The sequence below is a fragment of the Palaemon carinicauda genome, chromosome 21, assembly GCF_036898095.1.
Source record: "Palaemon carinicauda isolate YSFRI2023 chromosome 21, ASM3689809v2, whole genome shotgun sequence".
NCBI lineage: Eukaryota > Metazoa > Arthropoda > Malacostraca > Decapoda > Palaemonidae > Palaemon > Palaemon carinicauda.
In genome coordinates, this window is record NC_090745.1 from 101,815,686 (window position 1) to 101,843,005 (window position 27,320).

The window sequence follows — 27,320 nt, forward strand, 5'->3', positions numbered from 1 at the left end:
GTAGACTGAGAAGGGGGTGACCTTTCTGCCTCGGAAGATATCACCTTGTTGATTCGAGGTTTTGAGTGATCTTGTCCCCCTGTTGTTTAGACCACCACCTTGAGACGTGTCTTATGTTCCCTGAAGGGTCCTCCCTATGAGCCCTTAAATAGGGCCTCAGACTACTTTCTGACCCTTAAGACCGTCTTCCTCGTAGCTCTGGCCTCAGCTAAAAGGATCAGTGAGCTACATGGTCTGTCTTACAGCATCACCCAATCCAGGGGATGGGGGGGAAGTCTCTCTCAACTTCGTGCCAGGCTTTGTGGCTAAGACTCATAATCCTTTATTTACCGATGAGAGATTTCGAGAATTTAAATTTTCCAGCCTCAATAAGGTAACACAGGATACAGACCAGTTGTTACTATGCCCAGTCAGGGCGCTAAAGAAATATCTGAAGCGCACCAGACCTTTCAGACCACATCTCCGTCATCTCATTCCTAATACCAACAAGGTAAAGAAGAGAACCTCTCGCAACACCATCTTTTTAAGGTTCAAGAAAGTTATTGCGAGGGCTATTCACGGAGACCCAGAGGCAGCACAACCCAAAGCCCATCAAGTTAGGGGAGTAGCGGCCTCACTGGCATTTAAGAGAAATTTCTCAGTCTCCCAAGTCTTAAGAGCTGGGGTCTGTAAACGCCAATCTATATTCACCGCTCACTATTTGAGCGACGGGACACATAGGTCTCTAGACACCCTTTCCATAGGACCTATTGTGGCAGGTCAACAGGTGTTGTAGCTACCTTACGCTCTTTCTGGGGACAGTAGCCATTGGCTGAGGATTCTGGGTTACACTAGGTTTTAAGAAGGACATCCATCTATCTTCTTCGTTTCCTTCTCCCTCCCATCTGGGGATCCTAGTCTGTAGCCAGTTTCAGCTGGACTCGCCAATGGAAATAAGGTATGAAACTCATCTGATTCCTCTCACAGGGTATAAGTTATACTCGTGGTTAAGAGGTTCCCCTTTTCAAGGTCGGGGGAAATCCTAAGTATGAAAGAGTCCGATGTGCTGAGATTATGGAGATCTAGAAAGAAAGAAGATTAACGGGAGATTTTTTCTTCAAAAGAGTCTAGTCTGAGGACTATCTTTCCTAGGAATAGGGAACTCCTTGGCCACCCTAGCCTCAAGACTAAGTCTCCTATAGTAAAGAATGAGGGTTTGTATCAAGTGTAGGAACAAATGACAAACTTGTAACAGAGTTTGTATTTTTCCTAACATACAAACCCGAATTCTTTACACAAATCTTCTCCTCCATCACCGCCCCCTAGAATGGTCCTAACTAGAATCCAATTGAATGTAAACAGTAGCTACCGACCGGCAGTCCCCCACCGTTAACAGGTGGGTAACTACCTGCCCGGTCGTTAACGACCTTGTTAAGGTTTTTCTGCCGTATTTTCCAGCTTGCGCTATAATATCTCCTATAGTAAAGAATTTTGGTATGTATATTAGGAAAAACACAAACTCTGTTACACGGTTGTCATATTTAATACATTATGTATACCGTATGTACATTTACATTTATACATAAATAATGTATGAATAATGTAAATAGAGTGTAAGTGTACATGTACACTACATATGTAGATATAAATAGTGTACGTGTATACACTGTAGATATGTTTTTTAGAACTTTTATTCTTAGAACAAGATACGTAACTCACCTCTAACAATGACGATGAGCTTGGTAAATGATGATGGTCTTGATAAATGACGATGAAACACCTGTGCAGTATGATGGAGATGAAGAAGATGAAGATGATTTACTGCACTGGTTAATGAGAGCTTTACTGCTCCTCAGATGACGCCTCATCGTCAGTTGATAGAGGCGGTGGATCGTCAGCGACAGCTTCCGATAGAGCTGGAGAAACTGCAGCAGGCGGAGTAGTGACTCTGTGGGAATCCGGAGAGGCAACAGGAGGAGTATCTGATGCTTCTTCAGAAGGTTTTCGGCACACTAGGAACATCGTGATGGGAAGTTGTTGACGTTTTTTCATCTGAGCTAAGATGCTCTTGTACAACGCCATTACAATGTCAATACAGTTACTAAATTTGATGGCTCTGACCATATTATTGTCAATTTCCTGCGCCCTTTGTTGCAGAGCTCTTCTAGGTTGTCCAAGGTAAGGCAACGTTCTTCAGCTTCGTCGTCGTCGCCGACGTCGGCTGCCTCTTCTTTCTCACTCGCTGATCTTGTCATTTCGACAAGGTCATCGTCAGTTAGGGGCTCTGAGTAGCACTCGATCAGTGAGTTGACGTCTTCTGTTGTCATGTCAGAGAAACCTTCGTTGACTACTAACCGTGCCAGCCTCACAGCCTTATATACGGCGGAGTGGTGAACTTCGTCTGGCGTAAATCCCTCATAGGCAAGAACAACATTTGGCCACAATTTTCTCCAACTTGCATTCAGTGTTTGCTCTTTCATCTCATTAAGAACTTTCTGAATGTTGGCCAGGCACGTTGCAATGTTATATTCCCGCCAATATCTCTTGAGGCTGAAGTCCTCGTCGCCTTCGACGATGGAGGAGATGACGCCCTTCATTGTGGACCTCGTGTAGAAGGCCTTGAAGGCCCGAATGACCCCCTGATCCATTGGTTGTATGAGTGAAGTGGTGTTGTGGGGTAGGAACTCCACTTGGACCCCATCATAATGGAAATCTGTTGCATGTCCTCCTACACAGTCCATCAAGAGGAGGACCTTAAAGGGCAGACCATTCTCCACGAGGTACAGCTTCACCTGCGGGATAAAGCAGTTCACGAACCAGTCGAGTGTGAGGTCTGGTTATCCATGCCTTTTTATTACTCATCCAGTAGATGGGCAGCAAGGCTTTGTTTTTGTTTTTCAAAGCCCGTGGCACTCCCGCACATGAGGAGAGTGACGCGATCTTTGTGGGCCTTGAACCTTGGCTTCTTTACTTCGTCCTTGTAAAGAAACGTCCGGAACGGCATCATCTTCCAAAAGAGACCAGTCTCATCCATACTGAACACCTGCTCCGGGAGATAGCCACTTTCTTTAATTAATTTCGGGAACTTGTCCTTGATGTAACGAAGAGCTGCCTCTAGGTCTGCTGAGGCGGCCTCCCCATACAAAGGAACACGGTGAAGGCCAAACCTCCTCCTGAATTTCTCGACCAATTCCTTGCTGGCAACAAAACCTCATTTTTCTTGTGAGGCAGGATCATCTTCTTCGTTGTCATCATCACCTTCGTCGTCTTCGTTTGATTTTCCTTCAGGAATGAGGCTATAATATAGGGTTTTGGCTTTGGTTCAAATCATGTTGGTATCGAGACTAACCTTCTTTTCTCGACAGTCCGATATCCACATTGATAACTCATTCTCCATTTGCACAATCGTCTAATTACGAGTAGTCACAATGCGCCTAGTGTCCTTGGAGAACGTTATTGAGGCAGTTTTACGTATTTTCATTTAATCTTTTTTTTATGTAGTGAACCGTCGATTCATTCTCTCTGTAAATGCATGCAACAGACGCATAGCTACTGCCTGCCCTAAGCATGTCCAATAATTTCACTTAATCGTTCATCGTCATCATTTTTCTCTTCTTGGGTCACTAGAGGATGTAGAAGGTAGAGGACGTTTAGGAGCCATTTTCAAGGGCGTCACAAGCACTATTTTACACTAAAAAAGCACAAGAAATCAGCTAAAAGTTCCACACAGCTAGACGAAGCAACACAAGCGAAGCGAGAGAGAACAATGAATGCGGTCTTCCTTTTGCGGGGCACACGGCAGGAAGAGATGCTGGGTAAAGCGTCTCGGCCAATCAGCTTGCGAGATTCTGGAGCCAAGATGGCCAGCGAATCAGAGAGGTGGATTTTGAGTTGTCTCCCTGTTGATACCTGATGTTCTACTGTACTCTCCCTGCCTTCTGCTAGTGCCCACGTAACTTTCACACTACTTTTTCTAATTTTTGATGAATATTTTTGAAAATCCTTGGTGCACTGAGGCCGCGAAATGGCGAGGGATTACTGTATAAAATTAATGGTATCGGCATTAACTTAAAATCAAATGTCTTTTCCCGACTTTGTCCAATCAAAGAATTCTAAGCAATTGAGGCTGTGAAAGGCGTGCTGACATTAACAAAATTACGGCAAGGTGTACTTAGTAACGTGCACTTGCTTCTCATTTGGATCAATGAGAAGCAGTTAGCAGGAGATAGGATAACAACATTACTTGTGAGAAAAAGCAAAATATTTTTTGCTGACCTTTTGAAAAATGAACCAGTTACGTCAGCAGACAAAGAATAAGGTATATTCAAAGTGATCTGTGGCTTGTTTTGAAATTTCAAGAGAAAAATTGTCATCAATAGTGTTGTGCGAAAGGGTGAGGGTGCGAGTCCAATGTCAAGGCAGCAAAAGCATTTGTTTCCAAATTTAAGAGGTTCCTGCATATACAATGCTCTAGCCATTGAAGATGACCAAGGGAAATAGTTTAAATTCATTATGATCGAGTTCATACTGCCCAACGCCGCACTAATTTAACTCTCCAACACATGGATCAACAGGCGATCTCAAACTTCAAAGAGCCAAGTACAAAAGGAACGTTCCAACGCTTTTTCGAGGTCATAGATGGAACCACCCTCACCCTCCAAGAGTTTGGGGCAGAATATTTCAACATCGTCAGCTGCCTCAAAATGATTCGTAAAGCATGAGAAAGGTCATCAGTAGAACGCTTAATTTTGCATGGAGGAAATTCGCGTGAATGCAATTTTGAGGAATTCGAACCGATGTAAGAGGCAGTTAATGATGAAATTGTGTCCTTGGGCAAGATAATGGGGTTGGAATTGCACAAGGACGACATCAGCAATCTTCTGGATGAACATAACGTGCAGCTGATGTTTTGTGGAGGAGATTTCATCATAGGATTAGGAGGAGGAACAGAGTGATAAAGCACTTGCTTCAAGTAAAATAAGGGAGATGTTAAAAATGTGGGAAACCTGCAAAATTTTGTAAAAACACATCACTTAAATAGGCTTTGATAGTGTGAACAGCCAATCTATCTATGGACAGTGTGATGTCTCAGTTTCATTGGACTAAAGAAAAGACACAATTACTCATCCCTGGATAGGTTCCTTGTCAAAGTTGAATGGAAGAGCGAAAAAAGATGACAATGTGTCCAAAAAAGCGTAAATTAAATAATTCAGTGATAGTGAACACCATTCAAGAGAGAGAACTCCCAATATTTTACCAGTTCTCCTGGAGGTAGGTTCTTCTCCAAGCAGTAATCTCCTCCTCCTCCTCCTCCTCCTCCTCACCCTCGCACAAGCCACAAGTCTTCCCTCATGATGGAGAAGGCCTGGCTATTAGAATTAACTGCCTGCCTAGTATTACGAACAGGATAGAATTGTCCAGGGAGATCTGAATTTAAAGGATGGTCAGAGTTATGAAAAATCTTATGCAACATGCATCATGAACTAATTGAACGACGGTGCCAAAGATCAATACCTAGATCAGGAATAAGAAATTTGATAGACCGTAAGTTTCTGTCCAACAAATTAAGATGAGAATCAGCTGCTGAAGACCAGACAGGAGAACAATACTCAAAACAAGGTAAAATGAAAGAATTAAAACACTTCTTCAGAATAGATTGATCACCGAAAATCTTAAAAGACTTTCTCAATAAGCCAGTTTTTTGTGCAATTGAAGAAGACGCATATTGAATGTGTTTCTCAAAAGTGAATTTGCTATCGAGAATCACACCTAAAATTTTAAAAGTCATACAAATACTGTATAAAGAAACATTATCAGTACTAAGATCCGGATGTTGAGGAGCCACTGTCCTTGACCTACTTACAATCATACTTTGAGTTTTGTTAGGATTCAACTTCATACCCCATAAATTGCACCATGCACTAATTTTAGCTAAATCTCTACAGTGAACCCTCGTTTATCGCGGTAGATAGGTTCCAGACGCGGGCGCGATAGGTGAAAATCCGCGAAGTAGTGACATATTTACCTATTTATTTAACATGTATATTCGGACTTTTAAAACCTTCCCTTGTACGTAGTACTGTTAACAAACCACCCTTTAATGTACAGAACACTTAATGCATGTACTACAGCACCCTAAACTAAAACAGGCACAAATATTAAAGGCGATTTTATATCATGCGTTTCCTAAACACCTAAAAAGCACGATAAAAAATGGCAACCAATGTTTTGTTTACGTTCATCTCTGATCATAATGAAGAAACAAACTCATTTAGTGTACAGTAACACATATATGTATAGGTTAGTTTTTTGCATCGATTATATTGATTATACAGTACTGTATGTTGATTTGTTTATTACCAATGTTTTAGTTTACATATTTTTCTTAGGACTTCCAAATGAAATGTTTTTCTTTATGACGCCGCCTGAAACGACGGCGTGTACACTCAGTAAACAACCACGCTCAGAACAAACAAGGCATTTAAACGCGCATGATGATAGTGATAAATAATGATACAGTACATACAGTATTTACAGTAAAAGCATTTACAAATTATGTTACCTTACAATATATATTATACAGTATTGTACGTAGCAAAGCAGGAAAACAATTTACGGAGAGAGAGAGAGAGAGAGAGAGAGAGAGAGAGAGAGAGAGAGAGAGGGAGAGAGAGAGAGAGAGAGAGAGAGAGAGAGAGAGATATATATATTGTTTTACGTACGTAAATGTAAATTTTAAACAAAAAAAATATGATAGGTTACAACATTTAGACTTTTAAAAACCTTCCCTTTAACTTAATGCATACAATACGTACATTACTAAACTATAAAACAGGCACAAATACAGTTTTAGAATGTACAGTACAGTAAGAATATTAAAGTAAAAAATAAAGATTGTTACTGTACTCACCACGAAAGAAGTTGAAGAAAAACTTGAATGGTGATGGCGATGAATTTGCTGCACAGAAGAAAATGATGATGATGAAGCTGATGATGTGTTCTACTGTGCAGCCAATGATAGTATTTTACGTTTCTTCAGACGGAGGTGTCTTTTCCCTGGGACACCTCTTCAACTTCTTCCTGGGAAACTTCAATTTCTTCCGAAGGCGTACTAGCAGGAGGAACTGGCTCTTTTTTGCGAGGCTGAGAACATTGTGATCGGAAGTTCTTGCCGCTGCTTCTTTTTTCGATCCAAGAGCATTTTGTAGGGAGTCATTATGTCATCAACCTTGTTGCAGAATTGCATCGAGCGAACCATATCCTCGTCCCACTCTTGCAACATTTCTTTCAACTCCTTCGCGTGGTTGCAGGCCTTGGCAAGCCGTTCTAATGTTAAGCCCGTTTCTTCGACATTTTCTTGGGTCTCTTCCTGGGTATCACTCTCTTCCTCACTTGCCGATTTCGTCAGGTCTTCGAGGTCTGCGTCAGTTAGGGGCTGGGAATGGCAGTCCAACAACTCGTCGACGTCTTCAGTCGTCATGTCGCCAAACCCGTCACCTCCAATTACAGTATGGCAGCCAACTGCACAGATTTCCGTATTGCAGAGTGTTGGATTTCCGACGGAGTAAATCCCTTGTCGTCGTAAACAATATCGGGCCACAACTTCTTCCAGCTCGCATTCACGGTTGCAGGTTTCATCTCTTGAAGTGCCTTCTGAATATTCTGCAGGCACGTGGCTATGGTGTACTGCCGCCAGTACGCCTTCAAGTTAAAATCTTCATCCTCGTCATCTTGGGCAGCATCCACACACGCAACGAGGTCCGCCAAGGTATTCTTCGTGTAGAGGGCCTTGAACGCCCTGATAACCCCCTGGTCCATCGGTTGAATTAATGACGTGGTGTTGGGTGGCTGGAACTCAACCTGAATGCCTCATGCGACAGGTCAGTTGCGTGTCCACCAGCGTTATCCATAAGGAGAAGGATCTTGAATGGCAAGCCCTTCTCTAAGAGATATTTGCTGACTTGCGGGATAAAACACTGATGGAACCAGTTGGAGGTCAGCATCTTCGTAATCCATGCTTTTTGATTATGCATCCAGTACACGGGAAGGAGATTCTTATTTTTATTTTTCAAAGCGCGAGGATTTTTCGACTTATAAATAAGCCCCGGCTTTAACAAAAATCCAGCAGCATTGCCACACATCACGAGGGTAACGCGATCCTTGAATGCTTTAAAGCCAGAGGCTTTGGCTTCCTCTTTGAACAGGAAAGTTCGCGACGGCATTCTCTTCCAAAACAAGCCAGTCTCATCCATATTAAAGACTTGTTCCGGCTTGTATCCACCTTCGGCGATAATATTCTTGAACGTCTGGTTCACGTAAGTTTCAGCAGCGGCAGTGTCAGCGGAAGCAGACTCCCCATGCAGGGAAACGCTTTTCAGGGCGAAGCGTTTCTGAAACTTCGCGAACCATCCTTTGCTTGCGGAAAAACGTTTCTGAGGCTGGGAATCAGTGGATGTCCCTGGTTGAGGATCATCTGCATCATCATCATCTTCAGCATGGTTGCCGTCGTCGTCTTTAGGTTCCTTTGCAGCAAAATTCTCATATAAACTCAAAGCCTTTGTTTGGATGGTGTTCGTATCCAACGCTATGTTCTTCTTCCGGCAGTCGGCAATCCACACAGCTAAAGCACCTTCCATGCGTACGATTGTTTTATTACGCGTTGTAACGACTCGCTTCGCTGATCTGCTAAAGGTGATTGCAGCCGTCTTTCTAATGTTCGCCTCGTCCTTTTTGATATAGCGAACGGTGGATTCGTTGATGCTAAAATGGCGGCCGGCGGCCGCGTAACTTCTACCATCTTTTAACATGTCGAGAAGCGTAACCTTCTCAGCTATCGTCATCATCCTTCGGTGGCGTTTAGGCTCACTACCAGCCTTAAGAGAAGCAGAACGCTTGGGAGCCATTACAGTAGGATTTACAGTACTGTAACAAAAAGTTCAACTTAAAAGGTCGCACACAGCACAGATTAAACTTCACAAACTTAAGAACGTCTACTCAGCGATACGCGGTAACAGAGAGTGAACGATCCAGCCCCGCGAGAACTTTGATGCTGCGGGTAGGAGATGCGGGCAAAACACCAATCACAGGCTAGATAACAAAACTTGAGTTCTGATTCGTCATCTATCAGCGCTTGAACCAATCACAACCCGTCTTACAGTACTATGATGCGTTGGTTACCTACTCATAGAAGATGCCCCGCGCATACTGAACGTACGTAGATTAAGTACAATACCGTAATAATAATAAATAATGATAATACTGTACAGTAATAATAATAATAATAATGATAATAATAATAACAATAATAATTTTATTAACAACAACAACAATAATAATAATAATAATAATAATAATAATAATAATAATAATAATAATAATAATAATACAGCTTTACGTACGCTATTTTACACCTCTCTCTCTCTCTCTCTCTCTCTCTCTCTCTCTCTCTCTCTCTCTCGTACGCTTATTCGTAATGTGATTTTTGCAACAAAGAATATTATTGGATGCAGTACTGTACTACGTACGTATACATACAAAAGATTCATGGAAAAGAAGCACATCCATTACAGTACACACCATTCTAATATGGTATGACTGCATCTGATTTGCGTTTCATGTTCGATTTAATTTTACTACGTACTGTATACAGTACTGAATTATCGTATGATCACATTCTCTTTTCGTGTTTTATTTCTTTCTGTGCTGAATTATATATCATATGTAATGCAATGAATAATCAGTAAGAGCAGATATTACTAATTACAGTATTAATGGAATTACAGGTAACAAAATACTGTATCGTATTTGGGGGTCTTCAGATTTCGCGGTATTTTCGAATTTTCCGGAAAATCCGCGATATGTATATATATATGGGTTATGGAAAAACCCCGCGAAGTGGTGAATCCGCGATTGTCGAACCGCGAAGTAGCGAGGGTTCACTGTATTTAGAGATTCACCAACCCCAGATCTACATTCAGGGGATGGAATTGATGCAAAGAGAGTAGCATCATCTGCATATGACATGTGGTTTGGCCTAGAAAACAAGCTTGTTGCATATGCAGATGATGCTACTCTCTTTGCATCAATTCCATCCCCTGAATGTAGATCTAGGGTTGGTGAATCCCTTAATAGAGATTTAGCTAAAATTAATGCATGGTGCAAATTATGGGGTATGAAGTTGAATCCTAACAAAACTCAAAGTATGATTGTAAGTAGGTCAAGGACGGTGGCTCCTCAACATCCGGATCTCAGTATTGATAATGTTTCTTTAAATATGTATGACTCTTTCAAAATTTTAGGTCTGATTCTCGGCAGTAAATTTACTTTTGAGAAACATATAAGGTCTGTGTCTTCTTCAATTGCACAAAAAATAGGCTTATTGAGAAAGTCTTTCAAGATTTTCGGTGATCAATCTATTCTGAAGAAGTTTTTAATTCTTTCATTCTACCTTGTTTTGAGTATTGTTCTCCTGTCTGGTCTTCAGCTGCTGATTCTCATCTTAATTTGTTGGACAGAAACTTACGGTCTATTAAATTTCTTATTCCTGATCTAGATATTAATCTCTGGCACCGTCGTTCAATTAGTTCATTATGCATGGTGCATAAGATTTTTCATAACTCTGACCATCCTTTGCATTCGGATCTCCCTGGATAATTCTATCCTGTTCGTAATACTAGGCAGGCAGTTAATTCTAATAGCCAGGCCTTCTCCATCACGAGGCTCAATACTACGCAGTACTCTAGAAGTTTTATTCCAGCTGTTACCAAGTTGTGGAATGATCTTCCTAATCGGGTGGTTGAATCAGTAGAACTTCAAAAGTTCAAAGTTGGAGCAAATGATTTTTTGTTGACCAGGCGGACATGAGCCTTTTTATAGTTTATTTATGACATATTTGTTTTTGATGTTAATAGTTTATATATGACATGTCTGTTTTGACGTTGTTACTGTACTTATTTTAGAATGATTTATTGTTAATTTGTTCTTTTCATCTATTTATTTCCTTATTTCCTTTCTTCACTGGGCTATTTTTCCATATTGGAGCCCTTGGGCTTATAGCATCTTGCTTTTCCAACTAGGGTTGTAGCTTGAATAGTAATGATAATAATAATATGCAACAAGCTTGTTTTCTAGGCCAAACCACATGTCATGTGTATATTGTATGAAGAGTAATGGGCCAAGAACACTACCCTGTGGAACACTGGATATCACATTCCTATACTCACTATGGTGCCTATCAACAACAACCGTTTGAGATCTATTACTTAAAAAATCAATAATAATGCTAAGAAACGACCCACCCACTCCCAACTGCTTCAGTTTGAAAACAAGGGCGTCATGATTAACACGGTCAAAGGCAGCACTAAAATCAAGGCCAATCATACGAACTTCCTGACCACGATCAAGGGATTTCTGTACAGCATTGGAGATTGTAAGGAGGGCATCACATGCTCCAAGGCCTTTACGAAAACCAAATTGCAAACTAGGGAATAGATGATTACCTTCAGCATACCTATTAAGACGTTTTGCCAGAAAACGTTCAAAAACTTTAGATAATATGGGAGTTATGGAAATTGGATGGTAATCAGTGGGACTGGAGCTACCACAAACACATTCACATAGGGGAGTAACATTACCAATTCTCCAACAAGTGCTAAAATCTCCTCCTATTACTTACTTGGGCAGAATAACAGATAACTTTGGAGGTAAAAAATCTGCTGTCTTTATAAAAAACAAAGGAAAATATCATTTGGGTCTACACCTCCATAAGCATCAAGGTCCATCAACAGAGCTTTAATTTCACAAGACCGAAAAGCTAAACTAGTTAGTTTAGCCTCAGGAAAACATGAATGAGGAAGTTCAAGTTTTTCATTACTCTGTTTACTGTAAAAAACATCAACCAAAAGGGTTGCCTTTTCCTTTGGACAGTGAGTGACTGAGCCATCTGGTTTAAGTAAAGGAGGAACTGTTGCATCTACACCAAAGAGTGCAGATATAAGGGTAGGCCACCATTTATGTTCCTGAGTTGTACCAGAAAGGGTTTCTTTTATGGTTAAATTGTACTCCTTTTCAGTTGAGGCATAAACTCCCTGAGCAAAAGCTCGAAGCTGAGTATAGTTATTCCAGGTCAAATCTGATCTGTTACCCTTCCAAAGATGATAGGCCTCCTGCTTCTCCAAATAAGCCCGTCTACAATCATCATTGAACCACGGTTTGTCCTTCACTCGGTACCTTAGCACACGAGAAGGGATACGCCTATCAATTATGTTGACTAGATTCTCATTCAAAGGGATAACAGGATCTATACTACTATATAATTGTATACATATATATATATATATATATATATATATATATATATATATATATATATATATATATATATAATATATATATATATTATATATTATATATTATGTAAATGTATATATTTGTATATATGAATATGTATATATACAGTATATATATATATATATATATATATATATATATATATATATATATATATATATATATATATATATATATATATATATATGTGTGTGTGTGTGTGTGTGTGTGTGTGTGTGTGTGTGTGTATGTATGTATGTACTGTATGTTTTTATGTATATGTGTGTGTTTGTGGATAGTACAATGGTAATGCATACACCTAGCATTCGCTTAGCAGCAGATCGTTTCCCGCCTTGGACCTTTCGTTTAGGCGTTTTACTGGGGAGAATACTGCTGTGGTTAGACAACACAGTGGGGCATTGGGCTTGGCTGGCTGTTGTTCTGGCGAGCATCTATTCTGATGATACTGTAACTGAAATCAGACACCTTTACCCTTACCTTAATGTGAAATACATCGAGTGAATGTCCTTTATTTTTTATGGGAAAAATTGCTTTTTGGTCACAAGCTTACTCGTGGAACGGATTAATTCATAAACTTAGGTACCAATTTATATTGTGTGAAAGTTATTTAAGGTCAAGGAAATCATCAATAAATGAATACTCATGTCAACTAAACTAAAATCTAATGAGAAAATAGGAATATTTACAAGTTTAAGATTAAACCTTATCTTTCAGTGATTGGAAACTTGTTCAGACAAATACAGTACTGTAGACAGTTTGGCCATATTATAAGAAACAATTGTTAACTCCAAATCAACAACACACTCCTATGATTAAGATTATAGAAATAACCATGTGTATTTCTCTTCCTCAAAGGATATAGATCAATACATTCATGGCATACTTCCAGTAGAGGGAAAACGATCACACATGCACACGTATGTCTGTCATCACCAATAAAGTACAAATATTCTTACAGGGCTCTCTCAGATGTTAATGGTGATGGGAAGATGGATCTTCACGAGTTTAGCATTGCATGCAAGTTGATAAATTTGAAGTTGAGGGGTTTCAACCTTCCACAGACTTTACCTGCATCTCTGAAACAGAGTGCATGTGGGGGTACTGCAACAGCCGTTCCAGGTGTAGGTAAGTACAGTATATAGTGTAAGAATATTTGTTTTTCTCTTGAAGTAGATTATATTTTTATCGTTGAGTTTGCTTTGTCAATTGTAAACTGGGGAGGTTGCTCTTTGTTGATTCTTGCTTGTCTCTGTTTGCAATGCTTACCAGGAGCTTCCACACCGCAGTCGACTGCTGCTGCAGGTAGGAGTGATGGGCAAAGTGATGATATTGCTTTTGTAGGTTTTACACCATACCTACCATGCCATCAAAACAATGATGTATATAATTATATTTTTTAACTAGCATGCATGGAGAACTCGGATTCTTCTAGTTTTACCATTTTATTGTCTTGAATTGTAAAATGTTTTGTTGATGTGGAGACCTGTACAGTATTTGTGTACACTTCTTATTTGATATTGATAATTTCAATGTGTAGTTAGACCCTCACAAAAGTAGTTTTGTTTATGTGTTGACTTTGTATGTTGGTCCCTGTAGGCACTCCCACAGCAGCTGGGACATATGCCGATCTTATTTCATCTGGAGCAGGAGCAGGTGGTGCTGAACCCCTGGTATTGGGATGTGGTCCCTCTGTTACTCCAGCTATTGCTCCTGGTCCAGTTGTTTCACCTGTGGTTATTCCTGGTTCTTCACTTCTTCCAGCTGCCCCTATCTCAGCTTCTATCTCTGTTGCTCCACCACTTTCCTCTGTCGCAGCTTCAGGTGGTCCCGTGCCTCTAACATCTATATATAGTATGCAACCGACCTCTATACCAGGTGTTATTCCAACATCGATCATTCCTGGTCTGGGGTCATCAGGTGCCATGATTAATGGCACAGGGACCATGCCTGTATCTGTTACAGGGCCAGGGATGGTACCATTAATGTCATCTGTTCCCTCTGCTCCTCGTAAGTCTTCATCCATAAGACATATTTTGTGCACTGCATGATTGAAAGACATTAATTTTTGTCTCAGTGTACTGTAGCTGTAGTTAGTTTGTATGTAAGATATTAGTATGTCTAGGAAAGATGGTTTATAAGATTTGTAGTTTTGTTGCATCAAGATATAATAAGAATTGAGTTGCCTTGTTGTATGAATTTATATACAGTTTTTGTTTTATTTTTCCAAAGAAACTTAGAATGAAGACTTAATCTTTAGTCGCATTTTGTAATATGCAGGTAGCAAATAATCTCTCTCTTTCTTTCTCTTTCTCTAAAAATAATTGAGCCTTAATTGTTTCTCTTTCCCTCTCTCTAGTAGGTATACATTTCATATATATATATATATATATATATATATATATATATATATATATATATATATATATATATATATATATATATATATACACACATATATATATATATATATATATATATATATATATATATATATATATATATATATATATATATATATATATATATATATATATATATATATACACACACACATATATATATATATATATATATATATATATATATATATATATATATATATATATATATATATATATATATATATATATATATATATATATATATATATTATAGTAATTCATTTATCTACAATATCTTTTTATATACATATTTATGCTTGTAAATGTATATTTATCTACTATACTCTATTGATTACATATACACATTTAATTATAATACAGTACTGCATTATAATTGTACAAGTTCACCCTTTTAAGTCATCCTGTAGTTACTTTTATCTTAAACTTTTCTATCACTTGCTCCACCACTAGCCTCAGTCGCAGCTTTGGGAGGTCATATGCCTCTAACTTCTGCGTTTAGTAGGCCACAGACTTCTATACCTGGTGGCATACCAACATCCATCATGCCTGGTTTAGGGGCTTCAGGTACTCTAAATATTGTACCAGGAACCATGCCTGTGTCCGTCACAGGGCCAATGATGGTTCCATTAATGTCAACCTATTCCTCTGCTGCTCGTAAGTTTTAGCATGCATTGTACATTTTCTTTGCATTGTTTGATTGGAAAGCTTAATTTAGTTTTAGTTGTTAGCATATATCCCCCTTAAACTTTCTTGCATTTGAGTTTTAATATTATATCTCCTATTTAATCCTTATGCAGTTTTGTTTTAATATTAGTATATCTCCCATTTAATCCTTATGCAGTTGGGTTTTAAGCTAAGCATATCATCCTATTTAACGCTCATGCAGTTGTGTTTTAACATTAGTATGTCTCCCATTTATTCCTTATGCGGTTGGGTTTTAACATTGGTATATCTCCCATTTATGTAATCCTTATGCTGTTGGGTTTTAACATAAGCATATCATCCCATTTAACTCTCATGCAGATGTGTTTTAACATTAGTGTGTCTCCTATTTAATCCTTATGTAGTTGGGTTTTCACCTATGTATATCTCCCATTAACATGCAGTTGTGTTTTAACATGAATATATCTCCCATTGAGCCCTAATGCAGTTGGTTTTTAAAACGGTTGTTCACAAAGTTAAATATATCTCCCATTGAACCCTAATGCAGTTGGGTTTTAAAACGGTTGTTCACAAAATTTGTTAGGAAGTGAAAACATTATCTTTAAAATTAGTATACTGGTATAGAATTGTTGGAAAATTGTCATGGCTTAGCATTTATTAAAACCAAACTCACCAATTATACAGGGCTCCCATTTGTAGTGCAGATATTTCAAGGCATGTATTCTGATGTCTTTTAGACAAGAAATGAGTTACAAAAGAATGACTGTTAACAAATTTACCTCTGATCCATTGGTGGGTGGCACAGCTTCGTTTCAGTAGCTTTAGAAAAGGAAGCTTAGTTTCATGCTGGGATTTATTCTGTCAATTGTCTTTATTATAAAGTCTCATTGCATTTTATCCTTTTCTTAAAGTGAGTACTGTACACCATTTACAGGTATAGTTTTATTACATCTAGGTCTCTATATGTTTTCCCCCCAGAGACAGATGATCCTGTGAGGATAAGGAAGAAATTAATGCCTATCCCAATTGTTTAATCTGGAATCTAGGGTTTTAGTTAAGTAGGCAATGTCTTCAGCTGTGACAGTTGAGGCCAAGAGGTTGATTAATTTCTTCTATCCTCTACACATGAATGATTTTATGCCTCCTGGTCATTTGTCATGGGTAACCTCTCTCTCTATTTCTTATGTTCCTCAGACCTTGACCCACACATAGTTTTTACAAAGCTAACCATAGAACTGGCAGAAATCATTATCTTCATCTTCTTTCTACCTTATTTGGGCCAATGTACAGCATGGTCAGCCGCTCAAGTCAACATTCTCCATCTGCAGTATTTCTATTCCCTGTACTTTCTTCCCCCAGTCCCATCTCACCCATATCCCTCTTCAACACATCCATTCACTTGACCTGCCTCACCCCATAGTCCTCCTCTCCCCCCTCTCTGGCATGGTCTTAGCTCTCTTGATTGGTTCCACCTCTTTTCTTATTATATGGTCGTAGTATCTCAGATGAGCTTCCCAAGCCTCATCTTTTATGTTGCGTATACCACACATTCTTCTGATACAAGTATCTTGACTCTCCATCCTTTCCAGTAGTGATATTCCTGCAGTCCATCTCATCGTCCTCATCTCTGTTCTTTCCAACAGTTTCTCTGCTTTCCTCTTAAGTACCCAAGTTTCTGTCCTCTATGATAGTGAACTGGGTCAAGGACGGTGATGACTAGCCTTTGTGGTTTCAAGTCCCGCTCACTGCTCGATAAATTTCCTTGGTAGAGTTACGATTTTACTGACCCTCCGAGCTAGTAGTAGTTCTACTTGCTGAATCATCTTCAGCTATGACTTGGTCCTTGCTTGGGTGAAGAAGAGTCTTGGGGCCTAATCCACTATGCAGAGACAAGTTCCTTTATATTCCTCTCAGTAAACTGCAAGACATACCAGGGCAATTCAGAGTTTCAAGGCCATAGACAGCAAGGAAGAATGATTGGGAAACAGGCAGGTTCCAAAAATGAAAGTTCTGGCTGTGAATAAGTTCCTCCAGCAAAACCTCTTCAGGATAGAGATATTGGAGTTGGTGAGGTGTTCTATCAGGAACTATTACTTCTGTCATATTTGAACATCGTAAGATGTAGCCTTTCATGTATTTATGCTCTGGGAAGATTATTTTTTTTCAGCTCCATGCCTTGTGTGCCCAACTAGTGATTTCACAACATGTTTTTACCAGATTTTAACATCAATGGCAGCATGGTCGCTTCAATTCAGTATAAATGTAAAGGTATTTAGACAACTGGTTAATCTTGGTCAAGTCAGATGTTGATCTTCGGTGGAGGTTGTTATTGTGACCTCTACAGGCTGTCAAGGCAAGAGCCTGTGTCACATGTAAGGTGGGGCAATTTAAGACCAACTGACCAGTGTGACTTATACCAGTAGGAGGAAGCTGGACACAATTTTTTTTTTTCCAGAATGGTGACATATATGTGGATGGAGATATGCACTCCAACAATATTGGTTTGTCCTTCAGTAGACAGTGTCCTAAAACTGTTTATTGAGAGTCAGGATTTTTAGTAATTAACCAATGCCCTCACTCAAACTGTGGTAGGCTTAGGGTCTGTGAAATTATAAGTTGTTATTTGAGAAACTCGCTCACCACTATTGCTTCAAGAGGATATCCCTCCTTTTGCACCCTTCAGAATGTTTGTTGGCTGAGATTATCCCTGGTGTTTATGTTGTTGCAACTTGGGAAGGGTTCATATAAGTGAAATTACATATTATTATTTGAGAAATGGGCTCACCACTTTTGGTTCAAGAGAATATCCCTCCCTTTGCTGCCCTCCGAATGTTTGTTGGCTGAAATTATTCCTGATGTTTATCCTGTTGTAACTTGGGAGAGGTTCACATAAGTTTTCATTGATGTCTGGACGAAGTTTGCCTATCCTCAGGTTTGTAGAGGTTCAGAAGTTCTCATTAAAGACAGAGTCCCCTGGTTGGGAAACTAAATATCTCTGTTTATCAAGTGATAGGGACCTAGTTGAAGGTAGACAGGAAGCAATACAGTGACTTCCTGGAACTGAAAGTAGTGTTTCATCCCCTTCAATTCTGTAAACACACATATAAAAAGCATCAATATCAGTAATATTAGACATCTCCCAGGGAGGCATTCCTCAGGAAGCAGTGACTTGCAAGTTCTGAAAATCCCCGTGTCATTTGATAGGTATGATCTTTGTGTGTATAGGTAAATGGATTCTGGATCATTCCAAGATATGTTTCAGGAAAGCAGACCATCATTGTAGACAGCTGCACCAGGATACAAGCAAATTATGTCTTGGACTGGTTGCTGGAACTGGGAGCTTTTTGGCCTTTTGTGAGACATGATCTGTAAATGAGCTTGAATCATTAAATTCATGGTGTATTACTGGTGCAGTAGGATCCAGTAGCTTTGAAGCTTGATGCCAAGGTCTCAAGTGGTACAAATTTTTTGTTTAGATTTTTTGGAAATCAGTAAGATCAGGAAGGTCCTTGTAAAGATTAGAGCCTCTAACCACTCGAGGTTGACACTGAATGCCCTTTTTGTGGTTTCAATGGGATTGGTATGAACAACCTGGAAGATGCTGTTTTAGCAATCTCAAACAGTGTTACCTCTCTATGGCTGTCCTTCAAGTTGATGACGACTACTGCATTCTTAAATGATAACTATGGTGATGATGATTAAATAAGCGTTGCTGTTGTTGATTCCATTGTGTATGAATCTGCAGACCAATCCTAGAACCGCAGACTCTACTGCACATCTGGCAGGTCCAGTTTGGGTAAAGTGTGAGGACTTCCATAGGATGATTTTGTATTTGTTCCTTGCATTGATTTTTGCTAGGATTCTTTCATCTTTTAGTCTAGTTACCCTGCACTGCATAAGAAATGCTATAGTGGTCTGTTGGAGGCATTTACTGGGTACTTCAAGATCTGGATTAGTGTTGCATTTCTTCTTCGTTATTCTATTTCTAGTCATCTAGCTTTTTCTTTCCCTATTTATTACTTAAAAATGTAAACTTTTACTTTTAAAAGCATCAAGTTCTCTCCAGATTTTCAACTGCTTATAGTACTCCATGAAAGCACCAATGATATTTGGTTCCTGATCTTTTTTGTCCTTATAGCTCTAATGGAGCTACGGGACCTTTGCAATGTCTAAGACTTTCAACTGTTTTACTTTCCTACAAAATTGTGATTTTGGCACTGTAATGTGTATGATTTATAGCTTTGGTAAGAACTAACTTTTTATAACATACAGTGTAATATATTTTTCATACAACCTTGTCAGTAACATTGTAATTGCTCTCCCCTTTCTCTTGCTGGGCCACATACTTTTCTCCTCTTGCACAATGAGGGAGAAAGTCACTACAGTACTTACTGATGGATCATGGATGCACATGCATGAACATTTTCTTATATCTACTCAACTACTCCTGTCTGCAATTCATCAGAATACTGTACACATGTCGGGGAAGTTCAGTCATTGAATGATTGGTAGATTTTAGTAAAAAAATTCTCATTTTCAGGAAAATATAATTTTTGCATTGAAGAGAAGTCAGATTTAGTTTGAGAACCATCTGAAAGTTAAGTATTGTGCATTTGAGAGTTGGGCATACTGTACTTGCTTCACTTAATAATTTATTCTGAATGTTAAGTGTACCTGTGTGTTCATTATGATAGGTTACTGTTTGTTAAGTATATTCTGAAGCCCTGATTACAATTTAGGGATATTAGGAGATGGTATGACCTTAGTCTGAAATCATTTGCTGCGAGTTTTGGTGAAGAAACATAACTTAACCTGTTAAGGGTTCCCCTGGATCACCTCTCTGCTAACGTACAGTCATGCTTTTTTTTGCAGTTAGCGGTCACTTCACTAATATAGTTTTTCCAAGTTAGTGTTAATTTTTATGCATATTCGTATTTATAGTTAAATGTAGTAATTTTTATTAAATGATGGAATAAAAAAACAAGTAATACCACTGTTATCTTATTTCAAAAGGCTACATAATACTGAATGAAAAATATTATACTTCTATGCATTTATTCTAGTGTTTCATTTATTTCATCGAAAGAAATTTGCATCCTCTTTAGGAAGCTCATTGTGAAAGAAGCAAAACAAATCACCTCTGCACAAATGCCTGAAGCACACTGAAAGGAAACTAGTCTTCTAATGTCAAGTGACCTTCAGAAAAAAAGTTTCCAGATAGCATATAAATTTCCATTTACAGCTTACATATGCTGAGAGTGTTGCCAATTGGTGTTCCTATACTTAATATACGAGTAAACGTATTATTACGGGACTTTCGACTTGAAATGGCATTTAAAGTCATGAACGTAATATCCCATTGAAGGCGGTACTGAGTAGTTTGCGGTGAACATATTATTACGTGGATGACGCTTAACAGGTTAAACTCCTTAAAGATTTTTAAAATGAACTTTATGTTTATAGAAAACTGTTAAACAAATTTTTATAATAACCCATTGATTATAAGTAGCTTATTGTTGAGATGATTTCCAGATGCATATAATATTTTCAAAATAAAAACTCTACTACTGTTCTTTAATGCCAATGAGCAACTTATGCTTAGGCTTTTGTTCTGTTGTGTATCTGCAAGTATAAAACAGCACCAGCATCTGCTTGTGCCTTGTCATACTAAGGCTTTAAAGAAGTTTTCTTCTTTCAGTAGAAGAATACAGCATTCAAGTTCATATGGTAGTTTCAAATTTTAGATAACCTTGAAAAGGTTTTTATCATTCATAAATGCTAGTTTAGCACTGTACAAAATCAGTTTATGAGGGTTACCATGGTATAGGCTACTGATTGGCTGTGTTAACCTAATTTGGCATCAATTTCAAATTCTAGTATTCCCCATACAGTTTTGATTTTGCTAATTTCTCTGTTTTTAATTCTGAAGCTACTTTTACACACATCCGGCTTTCCCCATCAACTCCAAATATCTCTAACACACTGATTGATAGAGACAACTCATTTGGAAGCACTTCTTGCTTAACTGGTATCGAGATGTCAAGGCTGATTACTAATGATTCTCCAAAGTACAGTAATTGGTACTGTATCTTAATCCCAATAAAATTATGTACATTATTTAGTGTGAAACAAAATTCAAGGACTTTATTTTTTGTATTGAGAAATTACCCCTTAAAGTATATCCTCTTCATGTTTAAAGAAACCATAAAGGGGGGGGACGCAATAAGTTTTAGAAAATTTTCCTTTTGTTTGATTTATGAAATATATATTGTATTTCTAATCCGGAACTGTAAGTGAAAAAATAACCATTTTAGGATTGCTATATTCTACTTCATCTAACCTTTTTGGAGCTTAAGCCACTTATTAGTAGAGATTACTTAAGCTTACCACACCTCAAATATAAGCAATATTCATAATTTTATTTTAAATATCTAGTCTCGCCACAGAGCTTTCTTTTCTATGGTTCACACACCCTACTGAGAATCATAAGTTGATGTTTTTACTTATGCTGCTATTACCTTTACCACTTGATCAAGTCTGTCTGAAACCACTTGCTATCAGAAATGTTTACTCATCTTAGCAAGCTCAATGTGATTATTCCAATAAATTGCATAAGTGACATTTATTGGCACTGTATACCGATTAGATATTAAAGACTAAGGTAATTAAAAAGTAGAAGGTATGTATAATGAACTTTTGAAATACGAAAAATTAGGTGCTATTGTACACTTATTATCAAGTTGGATTCTAGACAAGGAACTTGATTGGAATAGATAACACGGCAAATCGTAAAGTCTAGCTGCATGCCATTCGCTAAAACAAAACAGTGATATCATGTGGTTTTCTTAGGAAGGTTCCTGTTAACAAAACCAAGCCAGTAATTTTTAATAAGTTGAAAGATTTTTTGTTTCAAATTACCAATATCTTTCTTTTAGATACAACAAGTTTGTTAACTAACTGTGAGTATGCATTGATCATATTGCAAATATGTATGAGATTGTTGGTGAATTGTAGTTCAAGTTTATTGAATTCCTTTTAATTAGGTGGATAATACTGTATTCCTTAATATTATGGTAGTAGTATACTTTCCAGTGAGTAAAAGTACACTATACACTATTACAATCTATAGTTTTGTAGATTCATAAGTCGATGCTTTATAATGATAAGTATTTTAATACTAGATGAATTTTGCAGCTTCAAACCATGAGTATTCATTTGTTGTATCATTGATTGTTTATTTGGAAAAAAATATACTCCAAGAAATGCAGTGAACATTTATTGCTTTGCCATATGTAGATAAAGATTTGCACGATACATTTTGAAGGGTGTCTAATGCTTTCAAGTTTACTATCCACCTAATGCTCTGTGTCTGAATGACAATGGATACTTTTTCACTCTTCAATATTGGCATTAGGGTCTGTATGATACTTATTTGTGATATTTTAAATTATTGTAAGGATTTATTTTTACTGTAGCATCTATTATCATCATGTCACCTGATTATAAAAGTTTAGAAATTAATAACTTAACTTGGTTATCCATTTTGTATCCCAATTTTTTGTATGCATATGTATAATTTATAATTTAAGTGGAGAAAGTATACAGGTGTATTGAATAGAAAATCATTAAGCATTCTGCAGATGCTATTGTTATGAATTTGGCTGATCAGCTAGTTGTATCATCATAGTGATGTTGTTAAAGAGTGATTCCTTCTTGTAGGAGCTGTCCCGTTACCAGGACTAACTGGAGTTCAGGCGCCTTTGGGCGGCATGCCAGTAGCAGCACCTATGGCTGCAGCTGCTCCGATTGCCCCTACTTCATTAATTAGGCCCCCTGTTGCCCCAGTGGCAAAACCAGCTATGCCTATTGCTCCAGTGTCCCAACCAGTTATGCCTATTGCTCCAGTGGCCCAACCAGCTATGCCTATGGCTCCGGTGGCCCAACCTGTACCTTTGGTCCCAGTCGGTCAGCCACCTATGCCGATGGTCCCAGCTGCTTCTGTTGCTGCTACAATGCCCATGGGTGCAGCTCCTATAGTGCCAGTTCAGCCTCAGGTAGGTGATATGATTGATTAGCTCCTTTAATATATCTCTCTCTCTCTCTCTCTCTCTCTCTCTCTCTCTCTCTCTCTCTCTCTCTCTCTCTCTCTCTCTCTCTCTCTCTCTCTCTCTCTCTCTCTCTCTCTCATATATATATTCATATATTTTGGGCTCCCTTGAATGGAGTCTTGTTTGTTCATACACAATATACAAACCCTAGTCAATTAATAGGGAGATTGTATCAGCGCGAGCTGGAGAGGGTCATTAGAGAGAAAGCAGTTGAACAGCTGGTGGAGGGTGCATACAAGAAGCCCCACCCTTCACTGGCCTGAAAGCTTAATTTTGCATGTACTGTTAGATCCTAATAAAACTTTTTCATTTTCTTTTTCAATGTATAAAGTGAATGCTGGTTGTGGATCTGCATTAAGGAAGTCAAGCAAGATTTGTTCTAACACGAATACAAACCTTCATTCTTTATGTAGAAGAAATCAGCACATGCTGTCATAAAGCCATAAAAACTTTTGACTAGGTGTCAACGACTTCCAACTGTTATCAGAGGTATTGTAAAGCTTTCACTTTGGGTACTAACTTTCAGCATGTTGTCCTTTGCCAATTAACTTGGGGCCCCAACCTGACTCTGGACCAAAGGGAGCAGGGTAGTGCTCACAAGAGCTCGCTTCGCTGAACCCCTTTTAAGCAGGTTGCTCATAAGTGCCAGTGAGACTTGTTAGAGATTCCATGAATCTCCAGCTCATGCAGTTACATGTGTTGACTCGCCAAGTAGGCTTGCCATCTAGCTCTCCTAGTTGGGTTGGAAAAATGGCGCAACACCTGCTTGTGCTCTCAGCCCGACTCTCTTTGTTTGGCAAGGCAGAGTGTGAGAGACAAGTTAGCATACCTGTCAAGGCTAGTGCACCTCTGGCAAGTCTCGTTCATGATCACGCACCTTGGGTAAGTCTCGTTCACAATCGCGCACCTCTGCCAAGTCTCATTCACAATCGCGCACCTCTGTTAAGTTTCGTTCACGATCACGCACATCTGGCAATTCTTGATCACGAGCATGTGGCAGTGGCATCTCTTGATCACAAAAGTGCCCCAGTGGTGTGTCGATCACGAGCACCCGCCAGTGGCGAGTATCAATCCTAATCTATTTTCTAGTGCAACTTGTCACCAAGTGGATCTGCAGTTATTCACACAATCCTCCTCCTACCCAGTGTTTTAGTGACCTGTAAGAGTGCTGAGGCACAACTTAAATGAATTTGAGGATCTCGCCGAAAGATCAAGCACTTGCTTGTCAATACAGTCAGTCAAGAATAGGCAATGAGGAACACCTCTTCGTGGTTCTGGCTGGTTATCGACTTTGCAATTAATCCTTCCCCTCTTTGACAGTAAGGGGGTATAACACAATATCAGGGGCATAAGTACATCCTTGGCAATCAAGAACAACTTTTCTGTGATGTAGGTACTTCAGGCATGTCTATGGAAAAGACAGTCTACCTTCACTACCCACCAACTGCAAGACGTAACACACGTTTTTGATAGGTCCTGTGATAGCTGCAATCATCCCCTTGCGCTGAGTGCAGATTTTGGCCTCATGCAGTGGCAGATGTACACCCTGAAAGGAAAGAAGGTAGCCAAGTTTCCTTCCACTGCCCATGTGCATACACCCCAGGTTTAGTCCCAGGGAAGTGGTCATCAGGAGTAAGGATCCTTTGTATGTGCATTGGCATGCTTTTCAGGTTTTGGTGGTATTGGTTCTTCATCTGTCTCCATGCTGACTGCTGACAATGAGTTTGACGTAAGGAGGTATACTGTATTGCGTCCTTAGGTTTTTGAGGTAGGCCTTCAATTACTTTGTTGAGGGAGCTTATAGCTAAGGCTACTTCTGCACTGGTTCCACCAGTTTTCCCCTGTGATCTTGGTGATGCTAGTGGTAAAAGGCCTGGTGGTGCCCCTAGTGTCAGGGACTCTGGTGATCTTCCTCCAAACCCAAAAGAACTGTGAAAGCTTTGAATTGACACCTGTGATGGCACCATTCAAGCTTTGGTTTGGGTGTAAGTCACCCTCAGGGCTGAAAGTGAGTGTTGCCTTTTTTTCACACAGTTACCCCATTTCCTGTGTGTTTTACCCCTTCCCCTGTGCTTTTTGCTTGGCACCATAACCCTTGGCCTGTAACCCCTTCTCCCTCTATGTCTGTGGTTGTACCTCCATTCTTGCCTTGGATCTCTGTTAATGTGGCTTCCTTCTTCCCTGTGATGATGTGCCCCAGTTTTCTGGCTTCCTTTGGAGTAACCCGTGTGGTTTCTCCTTCTGGGGTAGTGTCGTCGTCATTTGTCACTCGGACCTCGACTCCTCTTTCTAGTGCTGCAAGCATTCCAAGAATGTTTGAGGAAGCATCCAGCAACATTGATGAGAGTACACCATTGTATTGACCAACGTCAGCAATCAGGTAGGTAGTAGGTTGGCCAGGGCACCAGCCACCCGTTGAGATACTACCGCTAGAGAGTTATGGGGTCTTTTGACTGGCCAGACAGTACTACATTGGATCCTCCTCTCTGGTTACGGTTCATTTTCCCTTTGCCTACATACACACTGAATAGTCTGGCATATTCTTTACATATTCTCCTCTATCCTCATACACCTGATTACCAAACAATTCTTCATCACCCAAGGGGTTACTGCACTGTAATTGTCCAGTGCCACTTTCCTCTTGGTAAGGGTAGAAGAGACTCTTTAGCTATGGTAAGCAGCTCTTCTAGGAGAAGGACACTCCAAAATCAAACCACTGTTTCTCTAGTCTTGGGTAGTGCCATAGCCTCTGTACCATGGCCTTTCACTGTCTTGGGTTAGAGTTCTCTTGCTTGAGGGTACACTCGAGCACACACTCCTATCTTATTTCTCTTCCTCTTGTTTTGTTAAAGTTTTTATAGTTTATATAGGAGATATTTATTGTTGTTACTCTTCTTAGAATATTTTATTTTCCTTTTTTCCTTTCCGCACTGAGCTATTTTCCCTGTTGGAGCCCCTGGGCTTATAGCATACTGCTTTTCCAACTAGGGTTGTAGCTTAGTAAGTAATAATAATAATAATAATAATGGGGGCCACGGTCTTGCTGATGAAGCTGTTACAAGTCTGGACGAATTCCACACCGTAGAGTTGTCAGCAAGTTACAGTACATTTTCACTCGCCAGGGGCTGGTTGTGGAGTCAGAGTGATCCATGTATCCTTGTGTAGTGGAGAGGCTTCTTAACCTGTAGTGCTCTTTGAGGATCAACTTGTTTGCCACATAGCAAATCATGAAGTTCCCTGTGTTTTGCTGCCCTCTTCCAGATCCATGGGCAATCATTGAAGAGGCTTTTCTTCACCCATAGATCACGTAGACATATACGCCTTTGCTCCATTCATCCTGATCCAGCCATTAATCAACAGGTTATTGATTACACCAGGACTCAGGATGACCCGGTTGGCCCCATGTAGAGTGGTATCCTGATCTTTTAGCTGTTCCAATTGAGTTACCCTAGTGGTCTACGCTCGTCTGTCAGCCACACCTTCGTAGGTAACCACCAATCTGTGAGGTCCTTAGATCTTTATGGGTGGAAGCTATCCAGCATCTTCAAGTGGAATGATTTTTGCAAGGCACTGTGCAGATATCTGGATACCTGTGATGGTCCTCTGCACTTTTCTACCCAGGGAAGTGAGCCATCTTCTGCAATTGGTGTTGTAGAAGGGAGACAGTACTTCTCTGATTGGAGCCACTTTAGTACAGATCGTTGATTTCCTTGTCTTCCTTCAGTGAGAGAAGGCTTTCTTGGTTGCAATGGTCAAAGGCTACCATTTAGCCTTGGGAATGGTCTATTGACTGCAGGGTAAAGACCTTTCTGCCTTGTGA

The 27,320-nt window shown here is 39.3% G+C and overlaps 1 protein-coding gene across 1 annotated transcript in view; it reads left to right on the top strand.

Moving 5' to 3' along the window:
- LOC137615380 (intersectin-1-like) overlaps positions 1-27,320 on the top strand; it is a 377,240-nt gene that overhangs the window by 30,347 nt on the left and 319,573 nt on the right. Inside the window, exons 3-7 of the mRNA XM_068345199.1 lie at positions 13,286-13,452; positions 13,597-13,629; positions 13,924-14,334; positions 15,180-15,383; positions 23,112-23,446. Coding sequence (XP_068201300.1) covers positions 13,286-13,452; positions 13,597-13,629; positions 13,924-14,334; positions 15,180-15,383; positions 23,112-23,446 — 1,150 coding nt within the window. The remainder of the gene's footprint in view (positions 1-13,285; positions 13,453-13,596; positions 13,630-13,923; positions 14,335-15,179; positions 15,384-23,111; positions 23,447-27,320) is intronic.